The sequence below is a fragment of the Lethenteron reissneri genome, chromosome 43, assembly GCF_015708825.2.
Source record: "Lethenteron reissneri isolate LAM-NWPU_2019-01 chromosome 43, ASM1570882v1, whole genome shotgun sequence".
NCBI lineage: Eukaryota > Metazoa > Chordata > Hyperoartia > Petromyzontiformes > Petromyzontidae > Lethenteron > Lethenteron reissneri.
The window spans coordinates 6,729,684-6,753,087 of NC_083821.1; the positions used below are offsets into that span (position 1 = coordinate 6,729,684).

The 23,404-nt window shown below is 48.4% G+C and overlaps 1 protein-coding gene across 3 annotated transcripts in view; it reads right to left on the reverse strand.

Annotated features, from left to right (window-relative positions):
* LOC133353350 (protein delta homolog 2-like) overlaps positions 1 to 21,320 on the reverse strand; it is a 53,660-nt gene extending 32,340 nt beyond the window's left edge. For all 3 annotated transcript variants that reach the window (XM_061569525.1, XM_061569524.1, XM_061569523.1), the window contains exons 1-4: positions 21,100 to 21,320; positions 14,856 to 15,052; positions 10,790 to 10,943; positions 4,431 to 4,550 (exon numbers count right to left, since the gene is read on the reverse strand). In XM_061569525.1, coding sequence (XP_061425509.1) covers positions 4,431 to 4,550; positions 10,790 to 10,943; positions 14,856 to 15,052; positions 21,100 to 21,163 — 535 coding nt within the window. In that variant the 5' untranslated portion in view covers positions 21,164 to 21,320. The remainder of the gene's footprint in view (positions 1 to 4,430; positions 4,551 to 10,789; positions 10,944 to 14,855; positions 15,053 to 21,099) is intronic.
* Between the last annotated feature and the right edge of the window lie 2,084 nt (positions 21,321 to 23,404).

The window sequence follows — 23,404 nt, forward strand, 5'->3', positions numbered from 1 at the left end:
GCATAGTAAAGTAATTGTATTTTATTTATTTCCGAGACATGCCAGATAATACGACAAATCGCTAACCTAAAACACCCAGTCGTTCATAAAAGTTGAAGGCGGTATAGTACTATAGTAATAGAGCAAGTGCTGAATCACTGAACCGGAATTGATAGCTTGAAAGCATTTAGCGCGGGGCTATTGAAAGCGCGGGGCCCGTAGCTACATATGTAGCTACTTTTGCTATTGGGATAATCTGGCACTGCCCCCCCCCCCCCTCGTCATCCCCCCCCCCGAAAGAAATAACAAAAACTGTCAGCAAATGACGCAAATATAACTCGGCACAAAATCAACTGTACCACGTGAGAACCCCCCCCCCCCCAAAAAAAAAATCGAAAAACATTCCCCAAACATAAATCAAGATCACATGACCACTGCCGCTTTCTCCGCCGGATTTCTGCAATCAACCTGGCGCAGTCACGTGAGCGGCAGTGTCTCCCTGCTTCGACGATCGATAGGGCACGTGGTCATGTCCGTGCGTAAAAATTCCACATCCCCATGTCAAGGTGTTCCAATTAAGGGCGGCGTACAAGGCTGTCGTTGGCCGGTCGCACCGAGCCATTAGTGCGGGACCATTCTGGCCGCAGCAATGTCTTTGTTTCTTTGGAAGCTCGAGAAAAAATCTGATTCAGAGTTGAATGTTAATTCTGCTGTCGGTGTCACTTCGCGAGATTAGCACGGTTGGCTACGTACGGTGCGAAAGAAGGTCAACGTACATATCCATACGAGATTAAGACCCCTTTTGAAACTCTTTCAGAGCAGAGCAGTGGAATGTTCATACCTGTCAACCCCTTATCAGTGCCCTATCTTATTACAGATAAATTCAGACCTTATTAGTAACCCAGTGCACTTATAAATCTCAACGTTCATTCTACAAAGTCCCATCAACAAGGGAGAAACACAAACAAATATACAAAAACATGATTTTTTTTGCCCGTATTGAAACGGCTTTGCGCCGTTTGGAACTGAAAACTCAATTTCTCTGTACAACTATATGTGTAAAGCGTATGGGTTGACAGGTATGCATGTTAGAGTATGGCCTACGGAAGGTGATATCAGGTAACTATTTCTGAAATCCCTTTCATTGACCAATTTATTTCACATCAAGGGGCGCTACAGGTTCCCATACACTCATTACATGCCAATCGAACCAGAGCATTTAAGGGAAATTAATATATTGATCAAGTGAGAAAACTAATTTAATATTACTGGTGAGCTTCGTGCAGTCATCGGTAACTAGGTTGAGATCATCAACTCGTCACGATAATTGAATGAGTCATGATAATCATATATTATTATATATTATTATCATGAGCTCATGACATGTGATGCCTTTTAGTCAGGCTCAAATCCCTCTATGTGATGCAAACGGTGGTGAAGTTGACACAGTAGGGGGCACAGGTGGTGCATCAGCTAGTCATCTCAGTCATCTCAGTCAGTCTACCGGTGGCACCTGGGTCTGCCCCGTGACCTCCTGCCAGCGGGCGTTCGACACTTCACGTGGCCTCAAGGTGCACATGGCCTGGCACAAGCGTCGTGGTGACGTCACCGCCACTTAGTGGCAAATGGTGGTTGTTGTTGTTGTTATTAAGGGGTGTTACGTCGCATTGATTCATTGATTGATATCGATATTTAAGCTCACGTGTGTGTTAAAATCAATATTTTTCAATTTGTATATTTGTTGCATGTAATTGGCTCACGTGACACATGCGGCCGTTATACATTCTACATTCACTACACATGGCTATGCAACGAATCTTGAATCATAATGCTACTATTCATCTAATTCGGAGAGGGTTGCTTTGTTACATGCCCACTAAGCACTTCAAAAAGCCCCACACACATTCAATCATCATCATAATTGTAAATAGAAATCGTAAAATTCCTTCCTTCTGTCGTAGTACATGCCATGAGTTCACGTGACCCCTGCAGATACTCGCGGCTGCTGCATTCACCACAGTACAGTGAGGGATCGATATCACAGATCCTATTAACTGTGGGGTTATCCGCTATTTTATTCCGCGGTTAAAAAAATGCGAATAATAAGAAAGATTTGGCGCTTAACTCTAAAAGCAACTAGCTTCTACCATCTACATAACAAAGGCTCAGTCTCATTAGCAGCAGCCACACCTTAACAACTCTGGCACCTCCCAGCTCAACCAGTCTACACAACAAAGGCTCAGTCCTAGCAGCAGCCTCAGCTGCACCAACCTCACAACAATAATAAAACAAAACTCCGATCCAGGGGCCAACCTTGGCTCCCCCCCCCCTCAACCAGTAGATATACAAGGTCGGGTCTCTTAGAATTTCTCTCACTTGATACAGCTATCGTGCTGTGACGGTTTCACCTGAAGACGGAAGCTTGTGTTGCCTCCGAAACGTCGTGATTTTTTATTTAACTTTTATTAATTTAAATTTTATTTTTTACCTACGTGACTTTACCGAAAAAAAACCTAAGAGTATCATAGGGAGCGGTTTACGGAAAAAATAGGGTCACTTATAGTTGGAGTCTTCGCAAACCCAACAGCTTCTGCAGGTAACAGGAGAACAGGGTGGCGGATAACACTGGTCAACACACTTTTTCTGGCATAAGGTATTCCAACGGTTTAAAGGTAATTTTGGGGTGCTGATTCCAAATCAGTTTTTGTCTATCACATCAGGTTTTTGAGATATCAAATATTGCATTTCAATAAAAACTGCAGAAGAAAAATATTAAATAAATGTGGATATCTACATAAAATTATATTATAAACACACTATCCTAAAAATACAGCACCATATTTTAACACTAAAGCAGTCACTGACTCGCAACAACTTGCAATCATAAGTGACAGAGTTAATTTCGGGTAAAATCAATGAAAATGGGATATGCCGATAGCATAAAAATGAAATGTGATAGAGCAAATCTGAGATCAGATTTGGAATCAGCACCCTGAAATTAGTCTAAAACAGCTGCAAAAGTCCAGGCCAGAAAAAAATGTTTTTTTTGTTGACCAGTGTAATAGGTGTTCACCTGGATCGCAACATGTCCCGAATCGCGTTACGATCCTGAATAAAATAAATGATTCCAATCGTCATGGGGGGAAGGGAGTGGATCTTCGCAGCTGTATTATTTGCTGTGCTTGGTAAACCGTGTGGGCGAGTGTTCGAGTGTGTGCCAGTATGAGTGAGCAGGTAGTGTCGTGGTTCGCGCACTGCGCTACAAAGCCGGTCAAACAACATCGGTGACGAATATCTGAACTGGTCCTGGGCCTCCGCTAGGTCGACTCAGCCTCAAATGAGTACGTGGCGCGTGCGTGTAAAACATCACCACTGGGGAGACAAAGGCGGCCGGGCGTGGTGCTGGCCAGGCATCTCATCGTGTGCCCGTGCCAACCTTCTTACATATCTGTCAACCCTTACGGTTTACCCCGTATTTTTGTACAGGGGAATTGAGTTTTCAGGTCCATACGGGCACATTTTTGCGTGTATTTGTTTGTGTTTCTCCCTTGTTATGGGACCTTGTAGGATGAACGTTGAGATTGATAAGGGGCACGGGGTGAGCAATAATGTCTGAATTTGTCTTATATAGAGCAGCAGCAGGGTGACGTCATCATTTTATTCAATCTGGTGCAGGAGAGCTTCACCATTCTTGCCCGATGAAGCTGATTGTAATTACCAGCGAAACGTTGTACTCAAATTTTTAAATGCTGTTGATTCTCTCTTAAACACACCGGTGGGCTAAAGAAGTGAATGATTTTGTCCTTTGAAAAACGTGACACATGTTTTACTGTTTGGCCGTGTCGGGTAGTGGAGGGTTACGACACATTTATAAATAACGCGATCTGACCCAAAAACCTATATTATGAATAATATTGGTCGCGAAAGCCTAAGTGTTAAACTGAATTGGTCTGTAATAAGGTAGGGCACTGATAAGGGGGTTGACAGATATATTATATTTCGATTTAAAGCTTTCGTGACTGCAGGGATTCATCTTCTTGGTTCTTTCGGTAAAGTCACGTAGAATGGAAATAATAAAATAATAAAAATAAAACATTATAAAATTATTCTCACGACGTTTCGGCCACAACGCAAGCAGCCGTCCTCAGGTGAAGACCAGGTCTGTCGAGAAGTCAGAGTCTGACTGACTCTGTCTTCTCGACAGACCTGTTCTCGACCTGAGGACGGCTGCTTGCGTTGTGGCCGAAACGTCGTGAGAATTATTTTATTATGTTTTATTTTTATTATTTTATTATTTCCATTCTACGTGACTTTACCGAAAGAACCAAGAAGATATATTATAATCATAGGTGCTCGTTAACAGCACTTGCTCCCCAGGAGAGCTTTGTGTGTGCGTGCGTGCGATTGCTCAGCTGCGCTGGAGGTAGCGATGGACCGCGACGCTCACGCACCTATTTCGCAAACCTTCCCCGTGTAGCCTCTGGGACAGTTGCACCTGAAGTCGTCCTGGCTGATCTCCACGCACCGAGCCCCCCGCTGGCACGGCTGCGAGTCGCACGGCGGGGGGATGACTGCGATGGGAAGGAGAGGAGACAGAGAGAGAGAGAGAGAGATGCCGCAGCAACGCAAGTACCTGGGTTAGTACTGCGAACATCGCATATTTCAACGGAGGCACAGTTGCAGCTGCAGCGTCCGAACCTCGGATTAGCGTGGTTGGCTAACGAACCGTGCGAAATAAGTTCAACGTACATACATGCAATTGGATTGTTATTTGGAAACATGAACAAAATAAAAAAGAAAATAAAGTGGGCCTGTGCAAGGGTATGGAGTCACGGAGAAGTGATGATGGCGAATGCAATGAGAGACTGCGATGGAGTGGCAGCCAAAGGTTGGGACGGAGCCTGAATGCCACCACAGAGGAGCAGCGATGGGATGAGTCCATGCGCTGGAGCGGCGTGGATTTTGTGGCATCGCAAGGCCATGACGAAAAGTGGCGGTATGGAGAGGACTTCATTTAGCAGTGCGTAGAGAAAGGCTGCTGACGATGATGACGGTTAAAATGTATCATCTCTTTTTAGATAAAAACATTATTTTCTTAGATGTCTCTAACTAGTGTGTTTCGTTTGTTTTTTGCCTAACTCTTTGATGAGCCCATTGATATACATAGTCGATCAAGCAAGGAGTTGTGATAGATCTGAGGGCCTTGGCTGAGACGGATCTGATGGAAGCCCTGGGTGGCAACGGTGATGGCTAGAGAGGGGTCAGCTTTCCACCCACCCCTCCTGATCCCTGCACAATTATCCTCTACGACACGCGGGCGATGATGCGTGGGTTATAGGTCAATAGGTCACCGTCCGGGTGCCTCAATTGTTAATGCCGGCCAGGTGTGACAGTGACCCCTGTGACACACGGGGCCAAGTTTGTAATTAGGGCTACGTTTAATTTGTCGAGTTGCTTTGAGTGGGAGGATTTCATTACTATTTTGTTTTTAACAGGAGGTGAGGGGCAGAAGAATACATTATTTTATTTTTCCCCAAGGGGGGCAGAGGGGGGGGGGTTAATCAGCCATTTAACAAGAAAACTGCATCCGCACAGGTCCCATAGCCCATTAGATCGCTCGCTGCATGCACACGAATCGGTCAACATGCAGGCTGTTTGTTTGCCGACGTTTGTTCACCAGAGTTGCTAAGGCATGACCCTGGAGAAGGTCAAAGGTCAAAGTGATTTCCTGCACAAATGAGCGTTGAAGTGTTTACAGCCCTGAGCCTCGTGGTGGAGATTCACAGTGCCTTCGGTGGGGGGCAAGTCTCCACAAAAGCGGTACTTATTTTATTGACCCTGGTGGATGATGGGTTGAGTCAAGCCTCGGAGCGTATTGCATCAGGCACATAGCGATTTACCTCCACGGCACGTTCTGTTTACGTGTCAACCCTTACTCGTTGGCTGTGTCGGGTGGTGGCGGGTTTTAACGACACATTTATATATTTACGTGATCTAACCCAATAACCTCTATTATGGATGATATTGTCACAAAAGCCTATGTGTTAAACTGTAACATTTCGATGGATGTGTTTGCTCTCTTCACGTAAATGTAAGATTATACATGGCCACTGCCTGAAATGTCGCTTATTATATTTGCTTTGCGTTTAAGGCGAAAGTGTTATCGACGAATGTGTTGATTTTTGTCATTTGTGCTTTGCGCCACTGCCAATGCCATCTGTTGAACGCTACACAGTTCAAATAAACCATGAAATAATTACATCGAACACGCACAGTTTGTTGGATGATGTATCATGACCATATGGATATGCTCGGCTGCAGCTCTAGTCATCCGGATGACAATTAATGACAAATAAACCTGGGCTTGAGCCACTCCTAGGTTCACTTAGCCAAAAAGTAATTATAAGGTGGCAAGTGGTCAATATTGCACGCTGGCAATCGGCGTTTTGATGGCCACGTCAACAACACTTCCTTCAAGGGTCCATGAAGCAAAACATTTCTAACATATAATCTTCACAATCAAGACTTATTGCAGCGGCATCATTTGAATACCATCCATAGATAATATATGGGTGTTGCATGCACGATCGATTTCTAGGTTCACGAGGCCAAGAATTTGGCATCTTGGAAAACAGGCCAAAATATTGGCTTCTCGTTCTTTCCTTTCATCATTGTCCGTGCGACTCGTATTCAACGACTGGAAGGGCAACGATTGAACGCGCGTGCGCGCTGCTCGGTGTCGCTCTGCGTGAACGCGCGCACGGTCCGGGCCACTCGAAAACCCAGCGGCGCGTCTCCGACTTTTCTCAGCGCTCATCACCCACCCCCCCGCCCCCCCGCCCCCCCCCCGCGCCTAAACCCCACCACCCCACCACCAACGAGACCCCCAAACTCGATCTCGCATCATCGCGCGTCCTGTTTGGCCCAGACTCGTGGCTGCGATCGATTCGTATGGATTTTTCTCGGGGGGGGGGGGGGGGGGGGTGGGGTGTGAGGGAAGGGGGGGGGGGTGAATTCAAGAGTCCTGTGGTGCCCTCGAGCAAATTAAAGCCCTTCTGCAATGAAAATCGCTGCCGTTTAACTTAAAAAAAAATTGAGAGCTTTTCAGCCGAGTGGACCGCGGGGGGTGGGGGGGGGTACGCTTGATGAGCCAGGCGCTATCACTTGACATTCGCCGGAACGCAGAGAGCGTCAAGATGTGGCATCTCTTGAAAGGCACTTGATGAATCCTGGTCGCTGCGGTGCAGCAGAGCTGAGACATTGCCGCGGCTTGTTTGAGCAAGGGTAGGGCAGGGTCTCCCAAGATTTGCTCGACGATGATGAAGATGTTAATGATTATGCCTTCTGCGCAGAGCCTAGGGTGACTGTAAAAATCTACGCCGTACGGATTCAAAACCGTCAGCCAAAAAAAATTGATCGCAATAACGATGTATTTTTGTGTTAAACGCAGATGTGGGCCTATGTGAATTATTTGTCGATTCTGCCGCTGCTGCTGCTGTGTTGGCAGTGGAGCACAAACACACAAATAACAACAACAGCAACACTCAATACGTTCGTTACTAGCACTGCCTTAACTGCCTCCCCACGTCCCTCTCTATGCTTCTCTGTGGTTAAACTGTGGCGAGATGTTAACCACCTCGCCTGGTATACAGCAGTTTGTGGGTTCGATCCTGACCCTGACGCCTGAGTTTGCGTGTCTCTCTCCCCGTGGTCGCGTGGATTTTTCTCCGGGTCCTCCAGTTTTTCCCTCCACATTGAGAATCAACATCAAGCGTTTCAGATATTTGACTGACGTAAATGTCCACGTGATAAGCCACTTCGTTGAGCTATCATTTGTGAAAAAGAAGTATATTGTTCAGTGGGCCTTACCTGGTAAAATACAAAACGTAGTTTTAGTTTTGTTTTCAGTTCTATGTGTTGTGAAGGAGGACCATCGCCCAAAACGTCACCCGTTGCATATTTGTTTCCTTTATGAGGCTGACAGTGTTATATTGACGAATGCGTACGATAATTTTTGTTGTTATTATTGTTGTTAAGATATGGCCGAGAGTCGTGAAGCAACGCACGCGCACGCAGGATGTCCTATTGGGGCCCTGCTTCGGTGACGTCTTTATTAGGGCCCTCTGACCTCACGGACCAATCGCCTTGGCTCGTTTACAAAAAAGGGGGGGACTTGAATGTAATTAACGGTGTCAAAACGACAGTGAGGTGGCAGCTTGAGTGTTTCTGCAGCCCTCGTCTGGACACGTTCACGAAGCTTCAGTTGCTGCGTTTATTCATTAATGCGGTGTGAATTAGTTGAATTAGTTGAGAAACTACACTGGTCGTATATTGCGTATCAATCAACCTTCACTCGTGCATGCAGCATGATGTACAACGCAATACGTTCCATTAGTCCACCTGTCTGGTAATACAAATAAATTAATCAAACTTGATTTGGAGCTTTCGTGACTGCAGGAATTACTCTTCGGTATTATTTTATTTATTATTTTCTCTTTCTACGTGAATTTACCGAAAGAACCTAAGAAAAATAAAATAATGTGAGTACATTGCTTTATTGACCTTCTGGACTCGTACTGTGTGGCAGCATTTGATTCCCGCACCTCCGAATAGCGTGGTCGGCTACGTACGGTGCAAAATAAGTTCAACACACACACGCACACACACACACACGCACACACACACACGCACACACATGCACACACACAAAGATCCCCCGTATAGCCTTAACAAACTGTAGGGGCAAGTGCTGTTAGCGAGCACCTATGAAGGCCAGAACGGTACACGAGGGGGTGGGTGGCCAGCACCACGCCCGACCGCCTTTGTCTCCTACCCCAGTGGCGATGTTTATACACCGCACCAGGTACTAATTTCAGGCTGAGTCGACCTAGGGAAGGTCCAGGACCGGTTCAGATAATCGTCACTGGTGTTGGCCGTGAGCGGGAATTGAACACGGGTCACCAGGTTCATAGCGCAGTGCGCTAACCGCTACACTACCGCTCCCATCACACGCACGTACACACACGCACACACACGTACACACATGCACACACACGTACACACATGCACACGCACGTACACACATGCACACGCACGTACACACATGCACACGCACGTACACACATGCACACGCACGTACACACACGCACACACACGTACACACATGCACACACACGTACACACATGCACACGCACGTACACACATGCACACGCACGTACACACATGCACACACACGTACACACATGCACACACACGTACACACATGCACACGCACGTACACACACGCACACACACGTACACACATGCACACACACGTACACACATGCACACGCACGTACACACATGCACACACACGTACACACACGCACACACACACGTACATAGCCACGCAAACTGTGGACGAGTTGAGACCTCGTTTAGACCTTCCAGGTCGTGCGTGGTTGGGTGCGTCGTCTGGCCAGTGTGGACGAGTAGGCCAAAAACACACTCTTAGAAGGGGCACTCCGGAGCGCCCTCTTAGTGGAGGCCCTACCACCAGCAGTGCCGTGAGCGAGCAATTGCAGGCCTGCGCCTCTACCGTTTAGCGTCTCACACACACGGGCAGCCGCAGATTGTGGCAGTTAACATCAATGCGGTCGGCATCCCAACAATAATAATAATTCATAATCAACGTTTTTGGGTTTAGATCGCGTTATTTATAAATGTGTCGTAACCCTTCACCACCCGACACGGCCAATCAGTAAAAAAGTGTCACGTTGACAAAAGACAAATAGTTCACTGCTTTAGCCCACCGGTGTGTTGAAGCCACAACATTTACAATTTGAGTACGACGTTTCGCTGGTAATAATAATGTACATTTTGATTTAAAGTTTGCGTGACTGCAGGGATTCGTATTCTTGGTTCTTTCGGTAAAGTCACGTAGAAGGTAAACACACCTGATGATGATTGCTTGTGTTGCAGTCGAAACGTCGTGAGAATTTTATTGTTTTATATTTTTATTATTTTATTGTTTCATATTTTTATTTTTTTATTGGTTTATATTTGTATTATTTTATTGTTTTATATTTATATTATTTTATTGTTTTATATGTATATAATTTTTTGTTTCCCTTCTACGTGACTTTACCGAAAGAACCAATAATTATAATAATGTAGCACATTGCATTATTCCTCCAACGCAAGACAATTATAATGGGTTCCTTTCCTATTGAAATCGGGCGGTTTGCCAGCATCTGTTCAAGTAAAGGCTGACTGCTGATGAGACACTGAATGTCGAATGCCCCGTTTCGGGAGTTTGCTTGCGTTGAGCCAATGCCGCTGAAATGTTGCACGCCCAGAAGGCACTGCGACTGATGTGTAAGTCGGCATTTATTTTTAACGAGGAGGGACATCTATGGGAAGGAGACGTATTGTCTGCTTATTTATGTTACCACGAAAATGCTATGCTTCACAGGCGGATATAGTTTGATAGTCGCGCATAATGTAACTATGGGGTTTTACCCAGCTCAGTAATTTGTTGGTACTGTACATTTTCAAATTTGCCAAATATGGACCGTGACGCCAGCGCACGTGTGGCCAACTCTCTATCGAATAACGCCACGGGGGGGGGGGGGGACCATTAACATCCACCGTGAAGCAAGACGGCGCATACACACATCCATACACACACACGCATTCTATTCCCGTGCCTAAAACACCCACGGTATTAACCAGGGCGGCCGACCGTTCCCCTGCCCCCTCCCCCAACCACCACCCTCCCCGAACCGCAAAGCGCTCGATACAAACACACTCCGCAAGGAACGAGCGTGCCTTCGTAGTTGAGCAGGAAGCCGGCGTCGTTGACCGAGTCGTCGCTCTGCAGGTAGATGACGGTCTCCCCGCGGCCCTGCATCACGCCGCCGTTGGGCACGCGCGACATGTCACTGCCGCACAGCCGCGTCGGCTCGCGACCCGTGAAGCGCACCTGTGGGGGGGGGGCGGGGCGTGGGGGGGTTCAGGGGGGCGGGGGTCGTGGGGGGGTTGAGGGGGGCGGGGGTCGTGGGGGGGGGTTGAGGGGGGCGGGGGTCGTGGGGGGGTTGAGGGGGGCGGGGGTCGTGGGGGAATTGAGGGGGGTCAGGGGTCGTGGGGGGGTTCAGGGGGGCGGGGGTCGTGGTGGGGTTGAGGGGGGTCAGGGGTCGTGGGGGGTTGAGGGCGGCGGGGGTCGTGGGGGGTTCAGGGGGGGGGGGGTCGTGGGGGGGTTGAGGGCGTCAGGGGTCGTGGGGACGGTTCAGGGGGGCGGGGGTCGTGGGGGGTTCAGGGGGGGGTCGTGGGGGGGTTGAGGGCGTCAGGGGTCGTGGGGGGGTTCAGGGGGTCAGGGGTCGTGGGGGGGTTGAGGGGGTGGGGGTCATGGGGGAGTTCAGGGGGGCGGGGGTCGTGGGGGGGTTGAGGGGGGCGGGGGTCGTGGGGAGGTTGAGGGGGTCAGAGGTCGTAGGTGGGTTGAGGGGTGTGTGGGGGGGGGTGTTCAGGGGGGCGGGGGTCAGGGTTCACACGCTGAGGTTATTAAGAAATCTTCTCTCTCTCTCTCTCCCCGTGGATTTTTTCCTCCGGGTCCTCTGGTTTTGGCCCGACACATTTACGATCGACATCACGCGTTTAGAGCATTTTGATAAAAAAAACAATTATAATTATTTTGCTGCTTTAAATTACGTGATAAGCCACTTTGGTGAGCAATCATTTGTTGCCAGGTCGCTTCTTAAAAAGATATATACAGCTCAGTGGCCGTGAGCTGGTAAAAGAAAAAAATTGTTGAAAAGTCTTTTAAGAGTTTTACGCGCGAGGTTGTTTTTCCACACAGGGCAGATGAGCAGGCGGGCGATAGTGTTTTTTGTTATCGTGATCGTCAAAGCCACATCCACGCCAGAACTGCGTTTTGTGTTTAGTTTGTTGTCCTTCCCCCGCACCTCCAATTAGCACAGTTCGCTACGTACGGTGCGAGAGAAGTTCAACATACATCAGAATCTGAATATTTATTTATACTGGAGGAATCCGATGAGCTATAAAGCTCTTTTTCACAGATGTCCAGCGGGTCAGAACGTTATAAAAACAATACCAAAAACACCATAGGAATGCAAAAATCAGGAAAGATAAACAAGTAACGTGAAAAAATATGCAAATAAAACTAAACTATTTTTTCTACCTTACCAGATAAAACCTACTGTGGTATTAACTTTTTTTGCGCAGATGCGACCTGGCCATAAATGATAGCTGAACAAAGTGGCTTTTCACGTGGACATTTTAGCAGCTTAATGGATATTGCCCACAAATCGGCAATGCTGGACCAGGCTCTAGTGACCATAGCAGCCACACGACGGACCGTTCTTCATTTTTCATTGATGGGAGGATGTTACTGCTGCACCGCATTTGCCATTCCCTGTTCTGCTGCGTAGTAAATGTGCATGCAGCTGCAGAGTAATGCGACTTCCCGCGCGCTCTCTGTGTCCACACGTGTATGCACGCCCACACTCGGCACACGCACGGTGACATTTCCGTGAAATCTCGGCTGGGAAGTTCCGCATCAAAGGGAACACAACCCAGATATTGCCCATTCAAACTTCCATCTGTTTTGTGAACAAACAAAAAAAGCCGAATGTTCAGGACGGGTTTGACATTGCCGAGGCCGTGAAAGCAGTGTGAGTGGTGGTGCAGCCAAGGCACGAAGGCAAACCCAAACGCTTCCGCACCGGCGGAATTGGCAAGCTTCTTCTTGGTTCTTTCGGTAAAGTCACGTAGAAGGGAAGTAATAAAAGAATAAAAATAAAACATAGCGAGAATTATTTTATTATATTATTTTATTTTATTATTTTATTATGTTTTATTTTTATAATTTTATTACTTCCCTTCTACGTGACTTTACCGAAAGAACCAAGAAGATGAATCCCTGCAGTCACGAAAGCTTTAAATCGAAATCGGCAAGCTTGCGGGCTGCTAGGACGAGGAGTGCGATGATGTGACAGAGGGTGACTGCGGAACATAATTGCGTGTCATGTTGATGCAAACAAATTGGAAAATATATTGTGTCTCTGTACTTCTTGGAACACCCTTGCACTGATTTCTACCGTATGCCCCGAATTATAAGAACCTCTGCCAAGATGCACCCCAAACCTGTGCAATGCGTTCCACCACCATTATTCTCCCCCCCCCCCCCAATCCTTCTGCACCGAATTGTGACGATTCAAGGTTACAATGGCCCATCGCGGTGTCAAGGAGATGTTAATTCCCTCGCCTGGTATGCAGGAGGGCGTGAGTTCGATCCCGACCCTGACGATGCCTGTTGTGTGTTTGAAGTTTGCGTGTTCGCTCTCTCTCTCTCTCCGTGGTCTTTGCATGGATTTGTCTCTCGGTTCCTGCGGTCCCCCCCCGCCCCCGTCACAATAAGATACGTGCCTTCACATGCTACTGTAGATCCCCACGTGTGATGATATAAACCACTGACATGAGCTATCAAGCACGCAGAGGTCACCTCTGAAAAAGAGCGAATAGCTAAGTGAGCTTAACCTGGTGAATAAAATATCGTCAATAAAAAAAACTGTTTTAAGAAATTGATTTTAACAAGCGACTATTTCGAACATCGCGGTACGTCGTGGCTGCAGGCGGTGACAGGAAACCCAATCCGGACAACTTGTGCAAATCCACAACAACAAAAATCTACGTGATACATACAGTGATGATTAGAATTAAGAAATTATAGAGGTTTTTTTCGGTGAAATCGCGTAAATATATAAATGTGTCGTTAAAACCCGCCACCACCCGACACAGCCAACTAGTAAGGGTTGTCACGTAAACAGAACGTGGCCAATTCGTCACTAGTACAGCACACCGGTGTGCTGGAGAGCCAAGCCACAACATTTACAATCTGAGTACGACGTTTCGCCAGTAATTACAACCAGCTTCATCAGGCAACAGCCAGATTTGTGGAGAAGTCCACCTGTTTCGGTGGAGATTACTGAGGCAACGTACATTATGCATTATGCGAGCCCTTTGAACTTGTCCTTCCTGTCTATTGCGCGAATTAAAATAGCCGTACCAACGGTAATAGTTATGGATGATATTGGTCTGGAAAGCCTACGTGTCTTAAATAGATTCGAATTGTTGAATCCTTCACTCGACCAGGTGCTGTGGGCCACCCATCATTACGAGGAGCAGCCCACCTTCAGGATTGCGGCCGCGAACATCAAAGCCAAACCGCGCAATAACGACGCATCCTCCCGAATGTCTCGCGTTCACAAGCATCGCTCCCGCAGCCCTCCCAGCAGAGGTTCATCCCGGCCTCGACATCAACGTATATGATTACTAATCTACAACTCGCATCGTAACAATAGCCTGATTACTAATCTAGTATATAATTACAATAACCCCCCCCCTCAAATCTTTGCACTTGATGAGTTAATGAGTTAATGATGACGTCACCCTGCTGCTGCTCTATATAAGAACGGGAGACAGAGCAGAGCCTCACCATTCTGGCGAATTGCCCGATGATGCTGGATGCAATTACCAGCGAAACGTCGTACTCAAAAATTGTAAATGTTGTGGTTTCACGCTTCAACACACCGGTGGGCTAAAGCAGTGAACTATTTGTCTTTTGTCAACGTGACACTTTTTTACTGATTGGCCGTGTCGGGTGGTGGAGGGTTACGACACATTTATAAATAACGCGATCTAAACCCAAAAACGTTGATTATGAATAATATTGGTCGCGAAAGCCTACGTGTTCAACTAACGTATAAAGTCGCCGCTAACCACAGGCCCCCACGCCCCCCCGCCCCCACCTCCGTACGAACCGAAACGAACCGATCCAAAATGCGTCGAGCGGCACCGACCGCGCGCCGGGCTCCCCTACCTCCAAGAAGTCCCAGCGGCAGGTGGGGTCATCCTCGATGCGCATGGAGCGCATGCGGATACGCACGGTGTCGCGGCCTCCCGCGCGGATCTCCCACGTGCACCGCACGCGGTTCGGGTAGCCGGGCTGCGGGTAGCCGGGGCTGGCCACCTCTCCCCGCCGCTCGGTCAGAACGCCGCCGCATGGCTGGGGGCTCGCTGGTTGCAGACGCGCGTCCCGACGGACACACAAAAGCGAGGCGGACGAAGTGAAGGTCAAACTCCTTGCTTTGGGCGGTGCGGCCCTTGATAAGATCGTGCGTTTAAGCTGCAGTGAGACTGTGGCCATGCAACTCAAACTACTGCAGTAGTAGATTATCGCAGTCTGTGCTCTCATTCAACGGGGGAATAGCAAAATTACACGAACTCTCTCCTCCATTCTTCTCGTGGCCAACAGAACTCGACATTGGCATTGAGCCCGTGGACATATTACCGTGAACATTGCCGTGAACATTGCCGCCGTACGCGAGGATAGAAGAGAAATTCCATGAAAATAAAATCATGCTCGCCAGCCTTTGCCATCCCTTTCGGCCCTACGTATGTATGTTGAACTTCTTTTGCACTGTACGTAGCCAAAACGTGTTAATCGGAGGCGCAGGGGGAAGGGCAACCAACTAAACACGAAATGCAGTTCTAAAGAAATTCTTTTCAATCTAGATTTGAAGGTGCAGAGCACCAAGTGGCTTTCTAATGTCGGAAGGGAGAGCGTTCCAGACGGCCGCAGAAGCGCGGCGATGCAGAGACCATTCATTGGAGGCAGGGGGTGCCTTGCCCCCCCCCCCAACCCCTTGGTCGCCAAAGCTCCGAGTTGGGGGGGCCACCCTTGACAACCATCCTGAGATGTGTTTTCAACAACGGTGTAAGAAAGAACAAAAAATATTTAAAACGCGGTTTAATTTTACTTTTGTTGATGAAAATGCTGTCATTTGCGCTCCACGTTTTATTGAAATTAATTTAGAGCAGTAACGGGTTTGGCTTCCGCAAATTGCGCACATAAAATATTGGGGCTCCACCGGAGTGATTTCCGCAACCCCCTGAGCTGATAACGTAGTTTACTTCGCCAGTGGCGGTGTGGAAAGCGAAGCGCTTTGACGCCGGGTGCAGAGAGTGGCATTCGCGCTCCGCCAAAGATTACGGGCTGCAATTAAATCTAACAATCCGGGGCAGACAATCGGACGCTTACCTCCGGGAGCGGTCGCCCGATGCGGCTCCCCCGCCCCGCGTCCCGAATGCGTGCCCCCCGGGGGTCAATAAAGTTGTACAAATCCCGTCTCAAAGACAAAGATCGCCCGTATAGCCTTAACCGACTTTTGGGGCGAGTGCTGTTAGCGAGCGCTGATAAAAGGCAGGCACGGAACACGAAAGGGGTGGGGGTGGCCAGCACCACGCCCGACTGACTTTGTCTCTCCGGTGGCGATGTTTACACACCGCACCAGGTACTCATTTGAGGCTGAGTCGACCTAGGGGAGGCCCAGAAGCAGTTCAGATAATCGTCACCGGTGTTGGCCGTGAGCGGGAATCGAACTCGGGTCGCCAGGTTCGCAGCGCAGCGCACTAACAGAGTTCTCCTAGGCTGCAACGTATGTTTTGGCAATAGGCAAAAATACATAGCTCATGCTGAGAGACGACCACAATATTGCTCGGATTCAACCCCCTGAGCGGGAATCAAAGTTGCAAATCTCCAATCCTGGCTCAATTTCTCTGCCACGGAGCCAAACGACGCAGTTCAAGTCACGATGACCGTCGCTGCGGACTTGTACTGATGCTTATGCGCAGCGCCAGGTAATAATTTAAGCCTGAGTCGACCTAGGACAGGCCCTGGACCGGTTCAGATAATAACCACTGATGTTTGCCGTGAGAGGGAGTCAAACGCGGGGCCACCGAGTTTGTAGCGCAGTGCGCCACGCGGTACACTTCAGCGTGCGTGCAAAAGACAAAGATTCCCCGTATAGCTTTTAACACACTGTTGGGGCAAGTGCTGTTCGTGAGCACTCATCAAGACCAACGTAGCACACGAGGGGGTGGTGGGTTGGCCAGTACCACCTCCGGCTGCCTTTGTCTCCCCCAGCGCCGATGTTGTCACACGGCACCATGTGGTGCTCGTTTAGGGCTGAGCAGACCTATCGGGAGGCGCGCGCCCAGCGAAGTTATCCGTCAGCGACGCGGGGAAGTTTAAGAATCGGGTCGCCGGCTTCGTGGCGCAGTGCGCTTCCCGCTCATCCGACAACGCGAGATGCCGTCCAAACGCGCGCACGGTCCGAACGCGCAAGAGCGACGGCATCTCACTTCAAGCGGGCGCGGAAAGCGGCGTCAACCCCTCACTCGACTCCCCAATAAAAATCTGTCACGAGTGATATTGCCTCGGGCGCTTTAAAATCCGCCGCCGACGCCGAGGCTAAGGGCGCCATTGGCAACACGTCAGTTGGAATTGACGTGTCCGACTAATAAAATCCATTCTTTAATTACACCGCATGCGACAGAATCGGGTGACGCGAGGCTGTGTGCGGGGGGGAATTAAACGCACGTGGCAGACGAACGCCGACGTTGAGTTCTTCCGGTGAAGTCAATAAAGTCGGCGGCTCAACGTCTGCGGATTCGTCTAACTTCAGTGCCGACCGCGTTGCAGCCTGCCTGGCCACGCTCCCCTCTCTCTCCCCTCTCTCTCTCTCGGTGCCTTTCCCGCACCCCTGGCAGGCCACGTAAACATAACTCTTGGCATGCTCATAGTTTTTTCGGTAAAGTCACGTAGGTAAAAATGAAATTAAAATTAATCAAAATAAAATAATTAAAAATCACGACGTTTCGGAGGCAACACAAGTCTCCGTCATCAGGTGGGACCGTCACAGCTAAATTTGCTGCATCAAGTGATACAGCAACACAGTGATACAGCCTCACTTGATACAGCAAATCTGGCTGTGACGGTCCCACCTGATGACGGAGACATGTGTTGCTTCCGAAACGTCGTGATTTATTATTATTTTTATAAATTTTTATTTCATTTTTTACCTACGTGACTTTTTTTACCTACGTGACTTTACCGAAAAAACTAAGAGTATGAATCCTTGCAGTCACGAAAGCTTCAAATCTAGAACCCTTGGCCCCACGCATGTTGACCGACTGGACCGCTGCTGCTGTTACATCACGCAGCGATGCCCTCGATGTTGCGCATGTATTCGATACAAAGAGAAGTTTCGGGTCAAATTGAACTCTGGATGTTATTACTTTTGAACAGAAAGCTAACAATTAAGTTAAGCAATAAAAACATTTCACTGACACGAACGAATAAATTGCAAATGTTTCTGTCCGTGGTAAGATATAAATGAGAATAGAATTGCAATAAGGTATGGATTGTTGAGGGTTGCGCATCACGATGTTTATTTAATTCATGTCTGTATTTTATTTGAATGATGTAGGGTATAAATTTAATGTTATTTTCAATATGAATTGTCTTTTGTTTACAATATGGATGGCAAGTTGTGAAGTGTTTATAGCATGACATAGTGATTTCCGAAGGCTATGAGCGCATGCTCATGAGTACCAATGTGATAAGTTATTCAATAGTGGAAGTTTCAATATACGAACGAAGCTCCAGTAACACATCTACTTCGTATATCGAGGTATTGCTGAATGTAATATCGTAGCAAAGTTTCGCACCTTATTAGTCAGGCATTAAAATTATTACCATTCTGTTTTTGAAACAAAACTGTCCAAATACTGTTCAATGCGAAACTGAAGGGTATAGGGTAAGCGACTTGCATGTTTGGAAGAAAAATGTAAAGGTGGCAATGGGTGGGACATATACAAGATGTTGGAGAGACACATACTGTGGTAGGCACTGGAGCCTGGCCCAGATGTCAGAGACCAAGGGGAATGTCTGAAGCCAAGAGGAAGACCTAATGCCAGTGGGTAGACCTACAGCCAAGAGGAAGTCCTAATGCCAGGGAGTAGACCTACAGCCAAGAGGAAGACCTAATGCCAGTGAGTAGACCTACAGCCAAGAGGAAGAATAATGCCAGGGGTGGACCTACAGCCAAGAGGAAGACCTAATGCCAGTGAGTAGACCTACAGCCAAGATGAAGACCTAATGCCAGTGAGTAGACCTACAGCCAAGAGGAAGACCTAATGCCAGTGAGTAGACCTACAGCCAAGAGGAAGACCTAATGCCAGTGGGTAGACCTACAGCCAAGAGGAAGACCTAATGCCAGTGGGTAGACCTACAGCCAAGAGGAAGACCTAATGCCAGTGGGTAGACCTACAGCCAAGAGGAAGACCTAATGCCAGTGAGTAGACCTACAGCCAAGAGGAAGACCTAATGCCAGTGGGTAGACCTACAGCCAAGAGGAAGACCTAATGCCAGTGGGTAGACCTACAGCCAAGAGGAAGACCTAATGCCAGGGGGTAGACCTGCAGCCAAGAGGAAGACCTAATGCCAGTGGGTAGACCTACAGCCAAGAGGAAGACCTAATGCCAGTGGGTAGACCTACAGCCAAGAGGAAGACCTAATGCCAGTGAGTAGACCTACAGCCAAGAGGAAGACCTAATGCCAGTGGGTAGACCTACAGCCAAGAGGAAGACCTAATGCCAGTGGGTAGACCTACAGCCAAGAGGAAGACCTAATGCCAGGGGGTAGACCTGCAGCCAAGAGGAAGACCTAATGCCAGTGGGTAGACCTACAGCCAAGAGGAAGACCTAATGCCAGTGGGTAGACCTACAGCCAAGAGGAAGACCTAATGCCAGTGGGTAGACCTACAGCCAAGAGGAAGACCTAATGCCAGTGAGTAGACCTACAGCCAAGAGGAAGACCTAATGCCAGTGGGTAGACCTACAGCCAAGAGGAAGACCTAATGCCAGTGGGTAGACCTACAGCCAAGAGGAAGACCTAATGCCAGTGAGTAGACCTACAGCCAAGAGGAAGACCTAATGCCAGTGAGTAGACCTACAGCCAAGAGGAAGACTTAATGCCAGTGGGTAGACCTACCGCCAAGAGGAAGACCTAATGCCAGTGAGTAGACCTACAGCCAAGAGGAAGACCTAATGCCAGTGAGTAGACCTACAGCCAAGAGGAAGACCTAATGCCAGTGAGTAGACCTACAGCCAAGAGGAAGACTTAATGCCAGTGGGTAGACCTACAGTCAAGAGAAAGACCTAATGCCAGTGAGTAGACCTACAGCCAAGAGGAAGACCTAATGCCAGTGGGTAGACCTACAGCCAAGAGGAAGACCTAATGCCAGGGGTAGACCTGCAGCCAAGAGGAAGACCTAATGCCAGTGAGTAGACCTACAGCCAAGAGGAAGACATAATGCCAGTGAGTAGACCTGCAGCCAAGAGGAAGACCTAATGCCAGTGAGTAGACCTACAGCCAAGAGGAAGACCTAATGCCAGTGGGTAGACCTACAGCCAAGAGGAAGACCTAATGCCAGTGGGTAGACCTGCAGCCAAGAGGAAGACCTAATGCCAGTGAGTAGACCTGCAGCCAAGAGGAAACCCTTATGCCAAGGGGTAGACCTACAGCCAAGAGGAAGACCTAATGCAATGGGTAGACCTACAGTGAAGAGGAAGACCTGAAGATAGATGGTAGTAGTGAGACTGTAAGAGCGGTCCTTGAAGGGTTGGTTGTTACCTTTTTAAACATTTTCATTGACACATCAACAACATAAGGAACCAAAACCACGGCTCTACAATTCCAAGCGACCGCCATAAAGCGATCGTAAAGCAGAGCAGTCTTCAGCTGTGATCTAAGGAGAGATAGAGAAATAGGAGAATAGTGGAAATAGAAACAAGAATAGAAAAGAGATAGGGAAGAAATGCAACGGAAATTGTGATTTGGGGGGTGGAAAGAAAATGACGATTGTATATGGGAAAGTTAGATCAGGGGCGAATCAACAAAGTGTGAAAACACTTACTCGTGGTCGACTACAGGATCTAGCAGGAGGAAGGAAGCGATAGCGAGAGGTGCGGACGCATCACCAACTTTGGCCGTGATGACTTTGTCACCTTGGAATTTGTCGTAGTGAGTCTTGAGAAAGTAGTGCCCCAAATATTGATAAGTTAAGTGGGAAGAAAACCCGTTGTAAGCGAAACTAACGTGATTGTCCGCTGCATCAAATAAGTCCACTTCAATTCACGGATGAGAATCGGCTTAAGCATGCGCAACGCTCTTTGTCGCTGACACTCGCACGGACGATGCCGAGGTAGGGCAGTCTTACCTTCGCGCCAGCTCAGGTACAGAAGCAAGAAGATGAGAGCCCATCTCGTCCTTACAAAAGCCATGAGCGGTCGTCGAGGCCAGCTCAGCAACACGAGGGAGCGAGCGCCCGCGGGTTCATCACGCGCGGCCCTCCATCGTTGGAACTACAAGTGCCCAACAACAACAACAAAAACCAGGCACGGGCAAAAAAAATACAATTAGACGTGGCCGCTGTGAAACACGCAGAGACAACTCGGAGAGAGAGACCGAGAGAGACAGAGAACACAACTCGAGTGAATCCTCGGACCCTCCGATAGCCTCTACTTGCCTTTGACGTCCAGTAGAAAGACAACGTGATTGATGCGTGCGTTCATAATTAAGGATTCTTTTCGAATGTCGTGAAGGGTCATTGAAGCGCAGCTGCTGCGCTGCTGTGCCGCCCACGTGTCTGGGTGGAGAGGTGGATGCTGGTTGGTGATTGTGGCTGGGCGGGTGGCTGGGCGGGTGGGTGGGCGGGTGGGGAATTTGGTTGGAGTTTGTTGGGTCATGTTTGCGGCCGCCTCGTATGAGCAAAGGACAAGTGGAAAACAACCCAAGAAAAAACCCAAGAAAAAACCCAAGAATATGCAAAGGACAAGTGGAAAAAAACCCAAGAAAGAACCCAAGAATATAAGAAAATACAAAGGACAAGTGGAAATAAAACCCAAGAAAAAACCCAAGAATATGCAAGGGACAAGTGGTTCACGATCGACCCGACGATTTTAAATTTGGATGCAGTCCGCTACCCGCTTTGCGTGCGCTCTCGCGCGGAAGCAAGAACCGAGGCAAAATCTGCCCGCTCTTACTCGCGACGCGTTGTGTGGTTATTGCTGCAGCGCGGCGTCTTGCTTGGTGATGCCGGTGGTGTTTTTGAAACCAGCGGTCGCAAATGCCGACATCGATATGCTCAACTCGCGTGTAAAATAGCTAACGGCGGACGGCACAGTCCTGTTGATTGGCAAACGCGCAGGGGTCGAACGCACGTCGAGTTTTCGTTTTCACAACTGGCGAACATGAAAACTCCCAACGCATTCGTCGATAAAACTTTCATAATAGGAGTTTGATCGCTGCTTGTTTAATAGCGCGAAGATCCAAACTCACGCTTCCTTCTTGTTCTCCGGGTCCATCCGTTGACAGTCCGGCAAGTCGATCCATCCATTCACGGAGCGGTGCGGCTCGCCTTCAATCAGACGTTGCAACGGCTCGCCTTGCCAATGCGGGCTTGTCGAGAATAGATCTGGGACAGAAGCCGAACGGTGCAAGGGGACGTCCATGCCCAACCCTGGCGCTCACTCATCATCGTCGTCATCATCATCATCATCGTCATCATCATCGTCATCATCATCGTCGTCAGCATTATCGTCATCATCGTCGTCATCATCATCGTCATCATCGTCATCATCGTCGTCATCATCGTCATCATCATCATCGCTATCATTGTCATCATTATCGTCATCATCATTATCGTCATCATCATCATCATTATCGTCATCATCATCATCATCGTCATCATCATCATCGTCATCATCATCATCGCTATCATTGTCATCATTATCGTCATCATCATCATCATTATCGTCATCATCATCATCATTATCGTCATCATCATCATCATCATCGTCATCATCATCATCGTCGTCATCATCATCATCGTCGTCGTCGTGGCGCCGTGCCTATCCAGGAGGAAGTGTGCTGGCTCGGGGCGATGGAACGCGACATCGGGAGGAACGTTCGAAAGAGCCCCTTGATGGCTACCACTACCCTGCATACGGCCGTGCCCAACGCATGATCACCGCGTTTTACCCAAAACCTATTGGTGCACCGATGCCTGCCGCCGCCAACGGGTGACGATGGTTTCAAGTGGCCGGCTACACCGCGGGAAGAGCCCGCAAGGACTGAAGCAAAGAAGCACTGAGCTCCAACACCTGACATCCATCGCGCTCATGGCGGTTTCTAAATGCCTTGGCGAGAGTCGCAGCTGCTCGTGACACTGTCCCGTGTGGCGAGGTAGTTGACATGTCGCCTCGCTGGCGATATGTCAACTTATTCATATTCTTAGTTTTTTTCGGTAAAGTCACGTAGGTAAAACATTAAAATTAATAAAAGTAAAATAAAATAAAAATCACGACGTTTCGGAGGCAACACAAGCTTCCGTCTTCAGGTGGAACCGTCACAGCCACGACATGATACAGCTGTCGTGGCTGTGACGGTTCCACCTGAAGACGGAAGCTTGTGTTGCCTCCGAAACGTCGTGATTTTTATTTTATTTTACTTTTATTAATTTT